The 16,445-nt window shown below is 37.7% G+C and overlaps 1 protein-coding gene across 2 annotated transcripts in view; it reads left to right on the forward strand.

Annotated features, from left to right (window-relative positions):
• The window catches only part of PLPPR5 (phospholipid phosphatase related 5), a 45,544-nt gene extending 29,441 nt beyond the window's left edge, over positions 1-16,103 (forward strand). The window contains exons 4-6 of one of the 2 annotated variants that reach the window (XM_071436190.1): positions 3,658-3,834; positions 5,311-5,430; positions 10,356-10,523. In XM_071436190.1, the coding sequence (XP_071292291.1) occupies positions 3,658-3,834; positions 5,311-5,430; positions 10,356-10,508 (450 nt within the window). In that variant the 3' untranslated portion in view covers positions 10,509-10,523. Of the gene's footprint in view, positions 1-3,657; positions 3,835-5,310; positions 5,431-10,355; positions 10,524-13,900 lie in introns of those variants that run through there. The other variant, XM_071436189.1, reaches the window with a different exon arrangement.
• The last annotated feature ends 342 nt before the right edge of the window (positions 16,104-16,445 follow it).

Raw genomic sequence — 16,445 nt, forward strand, 5'->3', positions numbered from 1 at the left:
GGGCCTAAAGATAGCTGAAAGATGCCTAGAAAGAGCTTGCAGCATAGCCCAGGAATCCACTTTGTCCTGCACTTTACATACAGCTCCTGTGCTTTTCTTAACATGTTTTGGAATTATTTTATTCTTGCTAGATTTAGGACAAACTTCACATGAGACTTGCAGCCTGACACTTTTGAAGTACTTTCCCAGTACAAGCTAAATGCCAAGGCTGTGATTGTTCCTTACACTGTGGCCTGAGCCAGTCACATCAAAACTTCACAGGTAGCTTGCTTTGTCTTTGGTGGTGATGGTGATAATTTCTTTCAAATTCATATTTTCAAACCTGCTTCAGTTAAAGGTTTTATTTCAATTTATGAGGTTCTCTTACAGCTTCACTTCCAGTATCTTGAAGACTGAAGGTCAAATGCTTGTGTTTCTCTTAAAATATAGTAAATATTATTACATTGTGCAATCAGGTAACAATCCACCTCTTTACATGACTCTCTGCCTGTGTCTGCTTAGTGGTGACAGCTCTATATCTTTTAATACTAAAATCTTATTTCAGGAAAAAGGAACAGCGAAAACAGAAGTTCTTTGAGAGAAGATTCGCTACAGTTCTGATGTTGCAGGAGAATGTGCAGCCTGCTGTATTAATTCTAACTTCTGGTCAGTCCTTGACCTTACATACAAAATCTCTGCTTCTGGTCTTGCTGTTGACTAATGTAAAAGTTTTCTTTCATTAGAAAATTCCTCCCCCAATTTTTGTTCTTAAAAGGGATGGAGATGAAGTTGTTCAGTAAACATCTTTAGCCCTGTAAAAAGTTATGCTGTCATTCCTTCCTACTAATGTTTTAAATCACTGAGCTATTTTCCTTTGTTGATACTGCATTTAATATTTATTAAAAGTGAGTGAAACATCCTGTCATCTTTTCAGGTTGTTTATTCTTTGTCAATTACTGAGTGTGCTAGTTTATAGTTTTTCCACCAGAATCAAGAAGAAAACAGCTGCTTAATTGTATTTTATTCTTAGTGTAAATCAGGTAGTTGACTGTTAATATATTATACTAGAGCTGCAAGGGGCCAAGTTTAAAAATGGGTATCTATGAATCCTGCCTTGGAGGAGGCTATATTTGCTATATAGAGTTTTGCAAATACAGACTTTTTGTCTCATTCTTTCAGGAAAGTTTGGCCTGCTTTTATTGATTCTCTTGTATTGTAATATAATGCTGTTCCTTACATGAGTAGTACCTGTTCTTTAAAGAAAACATAGATATGATACCTATGCTGGCAGAACCCTCAGGTTATTTTGAATAATGAGCTGGGCATGGCAAACATGACTGCTCATAGAAGGAGGGGACTTGGCAAATGGAGGTCTCTGCTCATGTGAGGCACAGCATGAATCTGTGGTTGTTTTTCCTCAGTGCCTTGAGTAGGGATTTGAGGGATATGCTTGGTTGTGACAACATTCAGAGAATTTTATGCAGAACATTTTTTGGGTTCGTCTTTGTATTAAAAGTATTGAAATTTGATTAAAGTAATGCAGAATCAAGTGTTTTGTCGTATTAAAAATAGAGACAATCTTCTTTGGCAATGACCAGTTGTTATAGATAACTGAAATATGTCACCATGACGTGCCTTAAGCAAGTTTTTCCTTCTCAGTAGTCATTTCAATTTAATATAACAAAATACAGAATTAAATGCAGGTGAGCTTCCTGCTAACTCCCCTGTGTCAACTTCACCCAAGCTGTATTTAAAATTTGATTTTCTTATTGTGTATTAAAAATAATCCAGTGTTTTTCCTAGCACCAGCTGTCCTGACACATAGTGTGAATGTAGATAATGGTGGCAGTATCCAGTAGAACAATGAGACTCACTAAATTAGATGGTTACTGAATTAGTTCAGTGTGCAGTACTCTGTCTATAGCTTCGAGAAAATCAGTGGGGCTAAAAAGCTGAATATTAAAGTTGCAGTTCTATTATCACCTTCCTGCATGGTAAGAGTAGCTCACTGAAGACAGCCTGCAAAAGTACAAGGAGCTAAGATAAAAGAAGAATCAGCAAGACAAAAAAAATCAACTGTTTCTGAAATGGTCTAGGAAGAAGAGAGGAGAATATGGCTTGAAGATAAACACCGAAACTCTTTTTTCCAAACCTTTGCTTTGTCTGAATTAGTGGAAATCTTTCTACTAGTTTCCTGTTAATCATATAAAGTACACTGAAGGTTTGTGTGTTGCACTTCTCTGATGTTATTTCAAGATCAAGCTTTGTTTCATCCCCTAAGCCATGGATCTTTCTCTAGTGCTTTGAACAAAATAAATGTTAGATGTTACTCGTTTTAGACAAGCACTGACCACTACTTCTTCACTTAATTTATTGTGACTATAACCACACTTTCTAAACTGCTTCTTGGCTGGATTATTGAACACTTTGTAAACTGATTCCCTGGTAAATTCCACCGAAGTTTCAGACAGTACAAAAAATCCCCAAACAAACCCAAAGGACTGCCCATTTGATGGCCAGAGAAGTGGTACGGCACTTCAATGCAGACTCATCTGTTTTCCTTTGCAGTCCAAAGTGATGGCATTGCAAATTTGGAATTTCCAGTGAAACCCCATAGGAAATACTGGCATTCTTCTGTTCAAAAACTTAAATCCTGTTTAAAATGTGAAGATTTAAAGTTTCAGTGGTTTGATTACAGAAACATTTTCAGCAGAGTAGAAACATTTTGTCAAAAATCTTATTAGCTGTAGTATAATTTTTTTTTTTGAGGATGGGGAGGAGGGGTGTTGCAAGTGGTCTCAATGCCAAGATAAGAGAATGGAAAGTCAAATATTTGGTATTGATTTCTTCTATTGGCTCATCAGAGCTTGGGAAGAGCTGATAGTCAGTAATGCACTCTTAGGGCAGAAGAGCTGCTCTGTTACCAGGCACTGCTTTTAATTCAGTAGTATTGCACAGGGAGAATTAGACTGCAGCAGGACAAATGGATTTCTCAGTCTGATGCATAAAACCCGCAGCATTTAGATTGGTTTGTGTGAAGCATGGGGTTGTATTAGTTCAGCACTGGATGAAACTATTATTATAGTCACTGGTTGAAACTATATTTATGAAAGTAGATGCTGGCATTTAGTTCAATTTTCACTGCTCTTTAACACTTTTTTTACCTTTTCATTGCTTTTTGACAAATCACTAATTAGTCACGTAAAGAACTGGTGTATAAGGAAGAAAGGCTTTTGCTAACAAAAACAAGGTCTTTATGTATTCCCTTTCTTACTCTGCCTGGCAGCTTGTAATAATACTAGTAGTACTTCAGGGTAAATATTTTTTCTGTTACTGTCAACACTGCCCAGTGAAAAATCAGTCTCTTTACTTCTATGCATTAATAAATAAATACATAGACTGAGAGTAATTGGATAGGATTGTCCAATTTGTCTGACTTTCTGTAGGCATTTCAGGTTCATGTAAAATGCAGTTTTGCTGTATAGTCTGGTTCTTTTTCTATATCCCTAGGAAAGGGTTATGATGATTTTATCTACTACTCTACCTCCTAGGTTCTTTACACTCTCCCCCACTCCAGAAAAAAAGTACCAAATACACAGAATATAATATAAAGCTTTTATTCACCAATTAGTAGGAGACATCCATCAGTCTTACACTTTCTTCCTTTCTAATTTTCAGATGTATATCACCAACACAGTGAAAGCCAGAGGAACAAGGCTTGCAAAACCTGTTCTGTGTTTGGGTTTAATGTGCTTGGCCTTCCTTACTGGAATCAACAGAGTAGCAGAGTATCGAAATCACTGGTCAGATGTAATAGCAGGATTTGTAATTGGAATATCTATAGCAGTATTTTTGGTAAGTGTGTGTCTGTGTCACTTCTGTTTGAAAAAAATCAATGTATAAGTTTGTATCTCTAAAAAAGCCTTCAGATAACTAAATAACAAAAGACATGTTCCTCAGTTGTTTTAATTAGTCATCAGTTTCCTTAGTAGTATTTACATACACTCAGAAATGTGAAGTCAAAAAAGGACTGATTCAGTTATCTCTTTTGACTTCCATATAAATCAGATTGTAGTATTTCAAACAGCAATTTATGCAGCAAGGCCCACATGCAGGAAACATATATTCCTCAGAATAACACATTGTTATGATTTCATGGATAAAGTATTAAATTCGGTATAGTGGTACTCACACTGATCAGAGAATAGGTAGCATTTGTTTTTCTGGCTTTACAATAACTCTAATGAATTTATTTCATAGTGCTAGTGTTTCATAGATTCAGGTTTATGTTGAAATTTCATATTATTCTGTATCAGAAAGTCTTTGTTTAGCCTTTTCCTTTTCTGGAGCTGTGTTCCAAAACCAGATAGTTAATTGCAGTTGCCAATGGCTACTGTCTGTGTCAGAAAACTATTTCTAATCTATTAATCACCTTCACTCATATCTGCAGTGCAAGACTATAGAATAGAACAGTCACTGCTGTTTAATGCCTGTAGGTTTGTCTGCCTGGCAGCTTGTAATAGTACTAAAAACACCTTTGATGTTTTTCCCCATAAAAACTCTTTTGAGCTTGACTCTTGGATCACAGAGTCTTGGCCTCAAGGTCTTGGATCTGAAAGCATGGCTTGGCTGTGAACCCTCCCAGGGATGGCTGGGGTGGGTGTTTTCACTCCTCTAGACATGCAAGGGTAGCTGCAAGTCTCCTTTAAAATACATCTGCTTGCATTTCCAAATGTTCCCTTCCACACAAGGTGTCCAGTAGCATGAAATCAAATTTAGTTGTGTTTTGAAGAAAATGCAGTTGGCAAACGTTACTGCTCAGCTGAGGGTTGTAATTAGTAGAAGCACAAACTGTTACACATCACATTACGAAGTCCCTGTGAGGTTACATTCAGACTTGGGAATGGTCCTTGCCTTCTTATTCCCTTTCTTACTCTTCATTTGAGAAAGTCTTTGCTGATCAAAACTGAAATGGCACTGGCCTTCCCAGGAGTTAAAGGTTAATGCCACGTGATGCTGCAAGACACGTCTTCGTGAGGTTGATAATACTTGGTGCTCTATTGTGCAGCTTCAGTAATGGATTTTCTTTTAGATAGGAGGTTTCTTTGGTTCTCAAATGATGCATGTACCAATAAATCACTTGAAAGTCGTTTGTCTTGAAATATTAATTAAGGATTTTCTGTAAAACATGAACTTCACATTTCAGTGTTTCTACTGTAAAGCTGTGACTTAAAGCTGGTGTCATTTCTGCCTAATGATAATTGTCAGGATCAAAGCTTGAAAATATGAGTTGTTCCTTAGGTATTCTGTTTATCTTCAAATCCCTTCTAGGTGGTTTGTGTGGTAAATAACTTCAGAGGACGTCAGCCAGAACATGAGCATTCTCATCTGGATAATCTGACCCAGATGCCCATGATCAGCATACCCAGAGTAGAAAGCCCTTTAGAAAAGGTAATGTCTGACTTTTTAAAAATCAATTAAATAAAACATAGCTTTCCTGGAAGGATGATCACAAACTATCCTGACAAGAGTGCCACAGTAATCAGATCTAAAATTATGTCAGTGTTTCTTAACAGTGAAAGAGAAAGAAGGAAAGACTTAAATTCAGTGACACCCCTTGGGGGACTCTTCATGTCGTCATTTCAGTGCCATAGCTGCTGCTAAGCCCATGGAGTCAGGCTGAGTAGATCTGTGACCCTCTCCCCTTGTGCTCCTCAAGTAAATGTGATTAATACTCTGCCTGATAGTCCACAGAACATAGAAGGTTCTTAGAATGCTTAGAAAGAATGTTTAACCCCTGGCCCAAGGGGCTTTGCAATTCAGGTACAAGTGGCATTTATCCTGTTTGTGTGTGGTATGTCCTGAGCCTGGTGTAGAGCATGGGATGCAGTCCCTTCTGGGTCACCTGTGGGGCTCCTGTCATCAGACATGTGCTAGCCCCAGGACAGGGCACCCACTTGGAAGTGAGAGGAGCAATGGGCCATACAGTAGCTGCACAACCCCCTGATCTCTTGTCAGAGCACATGGGATTGTAGACTAGAACATGCTAGTGAGAGTCTCCTGGGTATGCCAAGACTTTTTGCTTGAATATCACAATAAAATTTATTTTAGTTTACTGTGATAATCATTTATATTTTTTGAAGATGATGTTGTATGTAACATCATATATGTTAGGTAAGATTGTCTGACTAATTTTATGAGCAAAAAACTACTCAAACAGATAGCATAACAAAATACAGAAAACATTTTAGACATTTTTACCAAGGGGAAACTTTGAACTAGTAATGCAAAGTTTAAAGGAAGGTTTTTCTAATGACTGTATCTGTCATAATTGATTAAAATCTATTGGGTTATGCCCATATTTGAAAACAGAAAGCAATTCTACACTGGGTAGGGCACCAAAAATATTTTTCTGTGGTATTATTTTAAATCCAGATTAATTATGATAATTTTTTTTCATGTTCAATATAAGAAAGGTTTCCCAATCTGTCATACTAACTTGAATGTGGTGGAAGTTATTCTTTAGTAAGAATTGCTACTAGTCCTGGGTTTTTTATTCCTTTCCTTGAAGGGAAAGAAGATTTCAGAATGGTCTAACATGCCTTTTTTGAACCAAATATTTTCAAAATACTTCCACTGATATCTTGTCATAAGGAGGTCAGAGTCTCATTTGCTTGAACAAGCATTTAGATGATGAATTCAAAATAATCCATTCAGTAAACTTTCTGTAAAATGTCAGAACAAAACAAGCTGTCAGCTGGCCTGGAACATATCACATTAATAAGAACATGTTTTATTTACGTGCTAGGCTCTCATGCAATAGAAGTCATTCCTGTGGCTCAAAAGCCATCATAGGTAATACATACACATTCTCTGGATATTGACATTTTAAATTTTTTTCCTGGGATAAAGACTTCATGTTAACTCCATGTTTCTACCTGGTTTGAGAACCTCTCACTTACGATCAACAATGTTCTTTTCCTGAGACTTGGCCTAGTTTGAGATGCTGTGGGGAAAGCAATGGGGAGAGTGTGGGAGGATGATGTCAAGAGTAGTGTTTGCTCTGCTAGAGGATAACCACTGCCATTTGTGAGCTGTCCAGGACTCTGTTACATGAATGAGCTTCTTTCCTTCTGAGCCCCTATTCTTATGGCAGTAGCTGTTTGCTGTCATGCAGCTTCTCTCTAGAGATTAGTTTTAATTAAACTGGGGACTGACCACAAAGTGATACCACTTGGTGAGGTCCCTCCCATCTTTGTCTTTGTTGCAAAGCCTGTGTTCCTTTTCAGACAGAGAGGATGTCATGCAAGGACAATAAGGTGAAGACTTTGCTGATTGCTTGGAAATGCTTTCTTCTGTTTTGACTTCCAGAAAGTTTAAAATTGAATTAGCAAATAATTGATGAAGAAGTTACTTACATATGAGTGCTTTAGGTTTTGAGTTTCTATGGGTATTTTTACCTTTTTTCAAATGTAATTTTTTTTGTTTAATCTAAAGTTTTAGATAGAAGACAGACCCTCTTAAATAAAAGGAATTAAGAACAGTACTTCAGGGAACTAAGGTCTAAACTTACTTAGGTATTCTCAAATAACTACCTTTGCTACAAGAATTATTGAATTAGCCTTTGCTTTTTAGCTCCCTTCTTATTTTACATCATTTGTTCTCCCCAGGAGAGAGAGTGATGCTTAATAATTTGTGTGCTATTTGCCTCTTCCTCCTTTAGACACATGAGTTACTTTTCACTACATTTCAGTGAAGACTATTCCAGTTCAATATTCTGAATGCACATAGACTTACATTTTGCTTATTTTAAAACTTTTTTTCCTTATTTTAAGCCTACAAGTTTCTGTACCAATATTAAAGACAGGATACTGTCAGAAATTAGCTACAGGGAGTAGCACAAGTCCTAACTGTCTGAAATTATCAAAGGCTGAGGCAGTGCAAGCTGGAAGCAATGCAGCTATGTGACTGGTACTAAAAACCAGTAACTATACAGGTATCTGGGATCAAGCAATTAAAAACTCCTGCCTTAAAGAATGATTTCATTAGAAATGCCTGCCAGATAGGACCCCACTCATTGCTATTTTGTAGTTAATTCACCTGTAAATGTGTAAGCACATGATACATCATACAGACCTGGAAGCACATTGTTTTGCTGTTTCCAGGTCTGCTACTTGCTATTCCAGTGCTTTCTGCTTGGAGAGCAAATGCTCCTGGCGTGCTCACTGTGCTGCCACTGTCTGAGTTCTGGTGGAGGTCTAGCTATGTTTTAAGTGCACTTAAATAGGCATGAGTTCTTGTGATACTCTGAATTGAGCTGCTGCTGCTGCTTGGTGACAAGGTTAGATCACTGTTTGCATGGCACTTTGTTGCATTGTGGTACATGCAGATGATTTAGCTGTTCTGCACGGGTGCCCATGCAGTCAAATAAGCTATAGTTACAGTGTCTCCTTGAGTGATCCTTGCCAGTCTGCTCAGCAGTGCAGACAGTGCTTTTACCTTAACTATAATCATCCTCAGAATTAATGAAAAGAATGAAAGCCAAGAAACCTCACCACTCACCCATCTGCTTCCTTTTCTCTTCTGTCTCTTACCTTCTTCTCTCTTACAAGACAGTTGGTGTTTCAGTTAGCTGGCAGTCTCCTACAGAGAGGAAGCTCTCATCCTACCACAGTAAAGACTAGAGAGTTCTGTTCTTTTTCAGGAATTACTGAGAAATGGGGATATTCTGGGTAGTACCTGGAAGAGTTTGGAGGTTCAGCTTTATCCAAGTGCAGTCACAAATTATGTTTCCTATTTCAGGGGAGACTGACATTTTTTCATGCGAAAGTCACCTGAAATTGGCCAGGGCTTACAGAGATCTCCTACCCATCATGTAGTAGCTTATGAGTCTGCTAGTCTTATTTATTTTTTGTAAGTATTCTAGCTTTGAGAAAATGAAATACAAATACAACATGGAGCATTTCAGGACTAATGGAGGTGGTAGATAGAATACTGAGATAGAAGGTTTCAGAAGGAAGCGTTGGGTTAGGAGATGCACCATGGTTCATCTCCTGTGAGATGAGATAATTACTGTGTGTGATTATCAGTGCTTTCTGTAGCTATTCAGTACTACTTATTTGCACAGTGGGTTCTTGGCAATGCTGTCTTTGACAGCTAAACTGCATTTATTCCCCAAGGTTCTGCTTGGCATTCCTTCATACTGCTACTTCTGTCAGCAGTGCCCAAATCTTCCCCAACACAGTTGCTGTTCTTTGTTCAATGAAGTTTCTTATACTGCCCTGTAGGACTGACTATCCAGCATGACTGAACTCAGAGAGATTACATGCTCTCTCCTTCTGTCATTTCCAACTTTTAATGGTCATAAGGGTTCAGAATTCCTCTCGCAATATGTGACATTCTTGTTGCACATGAGTTTTTAGTGACTGTCAGGGTTAACTGTCTCAGAAATCTTCTTGAGTTTAACACAGTAATGATTGTTCTATTGCATATGTGCCAAAGATAATGATGGTGATAAAACATCCTAGCAATAGTAAATGTAGATATTGCAATGAATTCTGCTAGTGTTTTTAAGCTGGGAAAGATTTCCTCTTCAGAATTTAGGGAGTATTTTTTTTCTATTTACTCCATCTTGATTACTTACGAGACACAGAACAGCTTCTTCACAATGTCAGAAAGCTTTAGTTCTCAGTGTTACTGCTTTTTTTCTTGGTCTTCAGCATGTTGGTGCCAAGTCTTCAAATGTTGTGTGCCCTGGTGTGCACACAGCACCATGGCTTAGGGAGCCTGGCCTGCTCCCTGTAGCTCTCCAGGGAGATCACCTCTCACTGAGCTCACAGCTAAAAGCAAAACACAAAGATGCTTTACCTCACCATACTATGGGCAGATGTGGGAGAGGGTTGTGGCCATTTCTGATGCTTCAAAATATTTTAATTGAGAGGTCTCCAAATACTGTAGTACTTGATGTCCAAAAGCATTCATAGATGTCCATACTTGTTTCTCCAGGATGGTTTGATGAGAGCCCATGTGCTTACATCAGATTATAGGCAGTTGTTGGCATAATCATTCTCTCTTGGTAATGCAGCCTGTTAAAGGAGATACAATACAACACTGCTTCACACACATACCACAAACACATACCCAGGACAGTCAGCTCATAAAAAATCATAACCAGTTTTGTTTCAATGTCAAAGATTTGAATTTGTATTCATGTCCTACTCTTCTGCTGAAATCTGCTTCTGAGGGATTGTACAAGAGTTATTTCTGATTGAATGCAAACAGTGATCACTACATCTAATGCTCAGATAAACTAATACTTAAACATGGGAAGTGGAACAATATATTCAGTGTGACCTCCTCCAACATGCATGTTGTAGGTGTTACAGAATCGAGGCGTTAGCCACAGCCAAGAAGATGCTTTGCGAGGAGCCTCCCTCAAAGCGCGCATCCTTCGGCTGTTCTCGTGGCTGTGGGGGCCGGAGCGCGGCGAGCCCCTTGCTCCAATAACACCCCTTGCTCTAAGGCAATAAGGCAATAACACCCCTTGCTCTAAGGCAATAACACCCCTTGCTCTCAGGCAATAAGGCAATCACGTATGTGCGCGGCAGTGCAGCGCCACAGCACCTGGCATGGCACTGCCCTGCCTGCCCGCCTTCTGTGCAGGGTGTGGGGCACTAACACCTGCTCCGAAACTCACTGCTCCAGTAAAAGCAGATAGTACACTCTGCTGACTCAGAGAGCTGCATGATAACATTATTGTTATTATTGCTTGATCAATTATCATTTGCCTAAGGTACTACAGTAGTATTTTCTATTTTAACAAGCTCTACTGTGGGAAAAATTACAAACAATTTTACAAAGTCCTGTTTTCAAAAAGGGAAGAATGTTCTTTTTAGGATGATGACTATTTTTGAATGTTTCTAACTGTCTTGATAAGAACAAAGTAAAAAAAACCCCAAACTAAAAATATTTAATATATATAATGAAAACTGCAAATCACAAAAAGTTTAATGTATTTTTTCAATGCTTTGATATTATAGCATTGCTTATCAACAGAAATTAATTAAAACTTAACAGAAGCTATACAGTTGTGGATCATTTTCCCCAGAAACTTGCACTCAAGGCTTAGCCCTTAGCTTTACCTTTTTTGTTAGTGTTGTGAGAGTGCAGTTATGATGCATGCTTTGCTCACCAGCCTGGTACTGTCCACTTAGAAGAGATGGTACAAATGCTGGTCTGCCTGCCTGTGAGACTGCTGCCATTGAGCAGACCCTCAGCATTTCTGATTCTTTAGGGAACTTTAGGGAAAAAAATTCCCATGGAATTGGAGAAGCTGAGGTCTTATGCATGGTTTTTTGCTTTTCTTCCTGCATCTGTGTGAATCTGTTTGCTGACAGTAGTTAGTATCTCACTCTGACCCTTGTCACAGCAAATCGAAGCAGAATTAAAAGAGTTGAAATGTAGTTATTTCAGAGGGATGCTGTTTGTTTGGGTTTTTTTCTGCAGAGTGTCAGCAAGGCTTATTTGTAGTTTTGCCTGAGAGGGTAGCATGAAAAAGCACAAGTAACCAGACAGCTGCATGAATGTGTATCAGTGATTCTTGCCGTTAGCAAGTGATTAGTTTTGACCTAGTTATGCATCACCCTGCTGAGTCCATTGGAAATGAATTGACAGGCCTTCAGTAGGGTCCAAATCAATAGGTCCATGATCAGCAGCTTAGCAATTCTCTTTGAGGGCTTATTGAGGAAGGAAGATTTTCTTCTGTGTTATTATATCCCATGCTCTGCACGTCTTCCCAGGATGGTGACCTGCTCATTTTGGAAGTATAGCTAGCAGGAGTGTGAACCACATTTTCCTTTCCCTAAATAATCATTATCCACTCTTGAATTAATGCCACATGAAAGAGCATTTGGTTCTCTGCATCACAGACAAATGTGTGTCACTTAGAGACAGGGATGGCACATAGCAGGACTTGAAAGAATTGATTGAAATAAAGGGAAATTCTTTTTTTCCCACCAATTCTTCATTTTTAAACCATCTTATGAAAAAAGTGAATAATTTTAGGCTGAGAATAGTTTAAGTTGACAGGATGACTTCTGAGGTCTAAATAAAGAAAATTAATACTGTGAAGAAAATGTCATCATAGCCTCACAGCAAATCCAGAGTCATTGAGTTTGCCCACTGTATTGTATACTCAAAACAGAATTTGGCCAGCCAAATAAAATGGAGTTGATTTTTTTTTCTAATTTAGGAAGTCTAATTATGCATTTTTTCTGCAGAATAAAAATCTGTAACCAATAACATTTGTTACTGTTTTTTACTGAAAATGTTTTCATAGAAAGTTGTACTTTTTTTTTTCCTAATGCTTTTTAAAAAATCTGGGCATAGTTTAATAATGGTTGTTTATTTAAAATACATAAATTCTGGTTTTGGGAAGAATATACATAAGATGCTTGCTGTTAAGTGTTAAGTAGTATTCTTTTATGAAAGCTGTCATGAAATACAGCAAGAACATTGCTAGAGCTAAAATGCATATTGTAGGGGAGGTGGAAGAGAGCTTCTCCCCCTGGACTCAGTACAGTTATGGCACAGTGAGAGAGGGAGAAAAGCTGCCAGCCTGGCTGGGAAATGGGGGCGTAAAGGGCAGCTCTCCAATCAAAGCATTTCTAATTCCCTCTCTCTAATATGAAAAAGCAAAGATACCTGCCTATCTCCCCCTGCTCAGACTGATAGACAAATATTCAGGCAGTTTAAAGAACTTAGAAATAGAAACTTACATGGTGGACATTGTTTCTCTCCAGCATTTTTTATGCTGTGTGATAAGAGATTTTCTGAATGACTTCCCTTAAGCAAAAAATGGGAGGTCCCACTCTCCCCGGGTTATCCACATTGCCCTCTTCTTCAGCTCACATCTCCTGTCTTCTGAGTTTAATCTGGCCCAGGAGGCAAATTGATGAAAAAAAATTTGCAGTGCTTTGCTTGGTGTTTTACCCTCTGTGCATTTTTGTGCTTGGGAACAAACACATGGCTTAACATCAAGGTTCCCTTTACTAATTCCACCATTTGATGTTTTGTGAAAAATGGTGGCAGTCAAGGGTGCAGTGTGCCCAAAGGGAAATGCACTTCTTCTGGATCCTGCACTTCACTCTGTGGTTCCTTTCCCCTTCAGGTGTTTGCAGAGTCACTTGCTTAGGTTTGAGTACGAAAAAGTAGCCAAGCTCTTTGGGATGCTGCAGGGTTCTAGAGTTGCACATAGAATGTTTGTGTTCCAACACACATCTCAGTGTTCCTAAGAATTGTCCCACTGAAGGAAAGAGGAAAATGTTCTTAGACTGCAAGTGGAGACTGGTGATTCTGAAAAAAAAATTTGAATATAAATTGAATATGAGTTCTTAATTGCCAAATGCCACTTGATTTCAAGCATTTTGCGACTTAATTCAGTGCCATTTAGCTCATGGGGAGAATATAATCTTTACAATTTTAATATTAATGTTTTATTTACACTGAAATAGAGTATTATAATCTGTCAGAAACTGTCATTTTAATTTCTAGGAATTTTGTTTTCAATTATGAATAACATAGCAATAGAAGTACAGCTAACTCAATTATTCACATGTAATTTAAAATTAAACTTAATTAAAACAAACAAAAGCCATCTGAAATTAAAATATAATAGAACCATCACATATGATTACTTTGTTCAGCATACTTCCCTATCCAGTCTTTCAGCAGTCAAGAATTGCTATGGGAGTGAGTGAGAGCACTGCAGTGAAAATCAGTTTTATTTACATCATCCTACAATAGTCATTAAGTACAAGGCTGCCCTTCAAACACAGGAGGCAAAAGTTTTCACAAAGGTGACTGCTGTCTGTCTGTGTGATTTTATGGTTTTTATCTGTTTGTTTTTCCTTTTAACTTGTAGAACCACATCACGGCCTTTGCAGAAGTCACATGATGTTGACGCTGATGTATATTCACTCCACTGGACTTCATCTCTTTTCACAACCCACACATGATATTTGCAGTGTATCAAAAAATAAGAAATTTTTAGAAGTCCTATTTCTGACTTGATTTTTACATCACTAAAATGATACCAACATTTTGAAGAATTCTTAAATATTAGAACGTCACTTTACTTTCTAGCGAAAATATTAACTGTTTACTTTTATGATGGAATGGGACAAACTGAGCACTAATTATCTGACATTACCCTCTATTTTGGCTTCTCATTGTTTTCAATGGTTCATGTACCTATTCCAACAGTACCTTGTATTTTGATTTAACTTTGATTTTTAAAATCTACATTTTTAATTCAGCATGAACTTGTTTCCATTTGAGGCAATTTCAGTGTATAAAAACTAGACAAATATTATGTTCTGTATGAAAATGCTGTTTGCACATTGTATTACGCTGTATTCCATGTAAGATATCATTCAAAACAGTATGTTATATGTAAGACTGGTGCTTCTGCTTTTGAAGAGAAAAAAATGCCAATTTTTACTGTAATAAGTATTGTATCATAATTAAAAGTTTATTTATTTGGATATTTTCCTGACATAATTGTAGTTGAATTGTTGTTTTGTAGTTCTTGAATGTCTTGGATGACATATATGTATCTAGGTTAAAAGAAGTGAGAATAATTTAGAGAGTTTGATCTTTGATATATTCTTTATTACTAATGATATCCCATGAAAGGTTAAGGGCTCTGTTCTTAGCTTAGCATATCTGATGGGAAGCCATGCTATTCATAAATCATTTAAACAAATTACTCAAGGCAGCCTGCATCTTCTCATGATTGTTTTACTCCCTGATACTATGCTGGGAGAATGGGTGCTAAGATAAGAAGAGGGTCACCAGCTTAGTGAGGAAAGTTCATTTGAGTTTTTACTCTCCATTTTCATGGAAGACTCATGGAAAAACCAAAATGACTCACTTATTTTTTTTTTTTCAGCCTAAGTGACCAGGGCAGGCAGACTTTCTCTCTACAAAGCTTTTTATCTCTGTGTTTGAGGCTCATATTCTTAAAAAAAAAGAAAAAAAAAATCCTCTGCCAGCCTGCATGGTGTTGACAAATTGATTTTTCTTCAACATCTGCCAATGTTACCATATCTCTGTTATTGCTGTGAATATTCAGATTAGGCCCCCGCCTTTGGAAGAGTCTTGCTGACTATTCATAGTGAAGTTGTCCTATAAAAATTGAGCACCAAATGGATCTGAATATTGTAAATACTGAAGACGTTCTTAACATGTGCCAGACAGTGTCCCTCTGGCAAGAGCTGATAAAATGCTATCACTATAGAAAAATTGAGAATACAATTGGTCATTGCAGGCTGTTGAGCATTTTAGGCCTTAAATTTTCCAGAGTTCAGTGTATTTCCTGTGCATTAATCATTGTTAGAGTATGTTTGAAACACAAGGATGTAGAATCAGGTCTGTTGTTTCTATGATGAATTTTAGTGCATTCTCACATAGTCATCAGGTAATGCCTGCTTTTACTTTATGTTTTAACCTCTGCTTTCACTAAAATAAAACTACCTAAAGAGTGCTTGGCAAACAGGGCAAGGCCAAGTCATCTCTGAGTGCAATAGAGCATATGCCACGAAGTCATTGTGCTAAGCTGAGAATTAAGAGATTGAAGAAATATATCTGTGGGGAGAAAAGACCTAGAATAGAGTCCTTAGCTACAGCTAGGTTATTTAGGTGATTGCAAATCCACCTGTATTAGACTATCAACTGTGTTTACAAAATTGTAGTAGATCCAAAGTTTGTATCACCGTGTTAAACTCACCCTGCTCTTAGTCTAGCTAGTTAGGTTCCAAGGTACTAATGATTTCTCTGTGTGCAGATTTAAATGAAATGTTCACTCATTTTTGCATGGTAGCAAATCTGCATTTTTTATATCTGATTTATAAGATTACCAAGAGATTCTTTTATGTTAAAAGAGATGACTCTTTTTCAGTGTACTGTATATCATCAGCTTGTAACTGGTCTCTTTCTCAGGATCTTTCCCAGTCAAATATTTGGGTTAAAATTATCATACTATCTTTGTGAACCAGCAGTGAGAAAACAAAAAGAGAGACACTCTGCTGTATAATGTATTTTTAAATAAAATAATTTTTCATTCATATGTAGTGTATTTTCTTAGGTGTCTGCTTTACATATATTTTGGTTGATGATGTGCATGTAATGAAATTGTGATTTTATGTGAATTGCATTTGGTGACATATTCTCACAATTAACCAAGAATCCCCACAGTTAAGGGCCACCCCTTAGAAGTAGTTCTGGTGAACTTGAAAAGCATGAGAGGAAGAGCTGTGTTGCAGTCTGCAGCCTGTTGGGAAAGGACTCTCCCCAGAATGTGGAGCAGCCAAGCTCCAGACACTGCTTTGACTGACTTTCAGAAGTTGCCCTCCCACATCTGTAGCTCTCCATTGCCCTGAAGTTTGGGCGTTAGCTCTTCCATTCTG

The sequence above is a fragment of the Agelaius tricolor genome, unplaced genomic scaffold (assembly GCF_023055355.1).
Source record: "Agelaius tricolor isolate 1412-34295 unplaced genomic scaffold, bAgeTri1.0.p SCAF_11, whole genome shotgun sequence".
Classification (NCBI taxonomy): Eukaryota; Metazoa; Chordata; class Aves; order Passeriformes; family Icteridae; genus Agelaius; species Agelaius tricolor.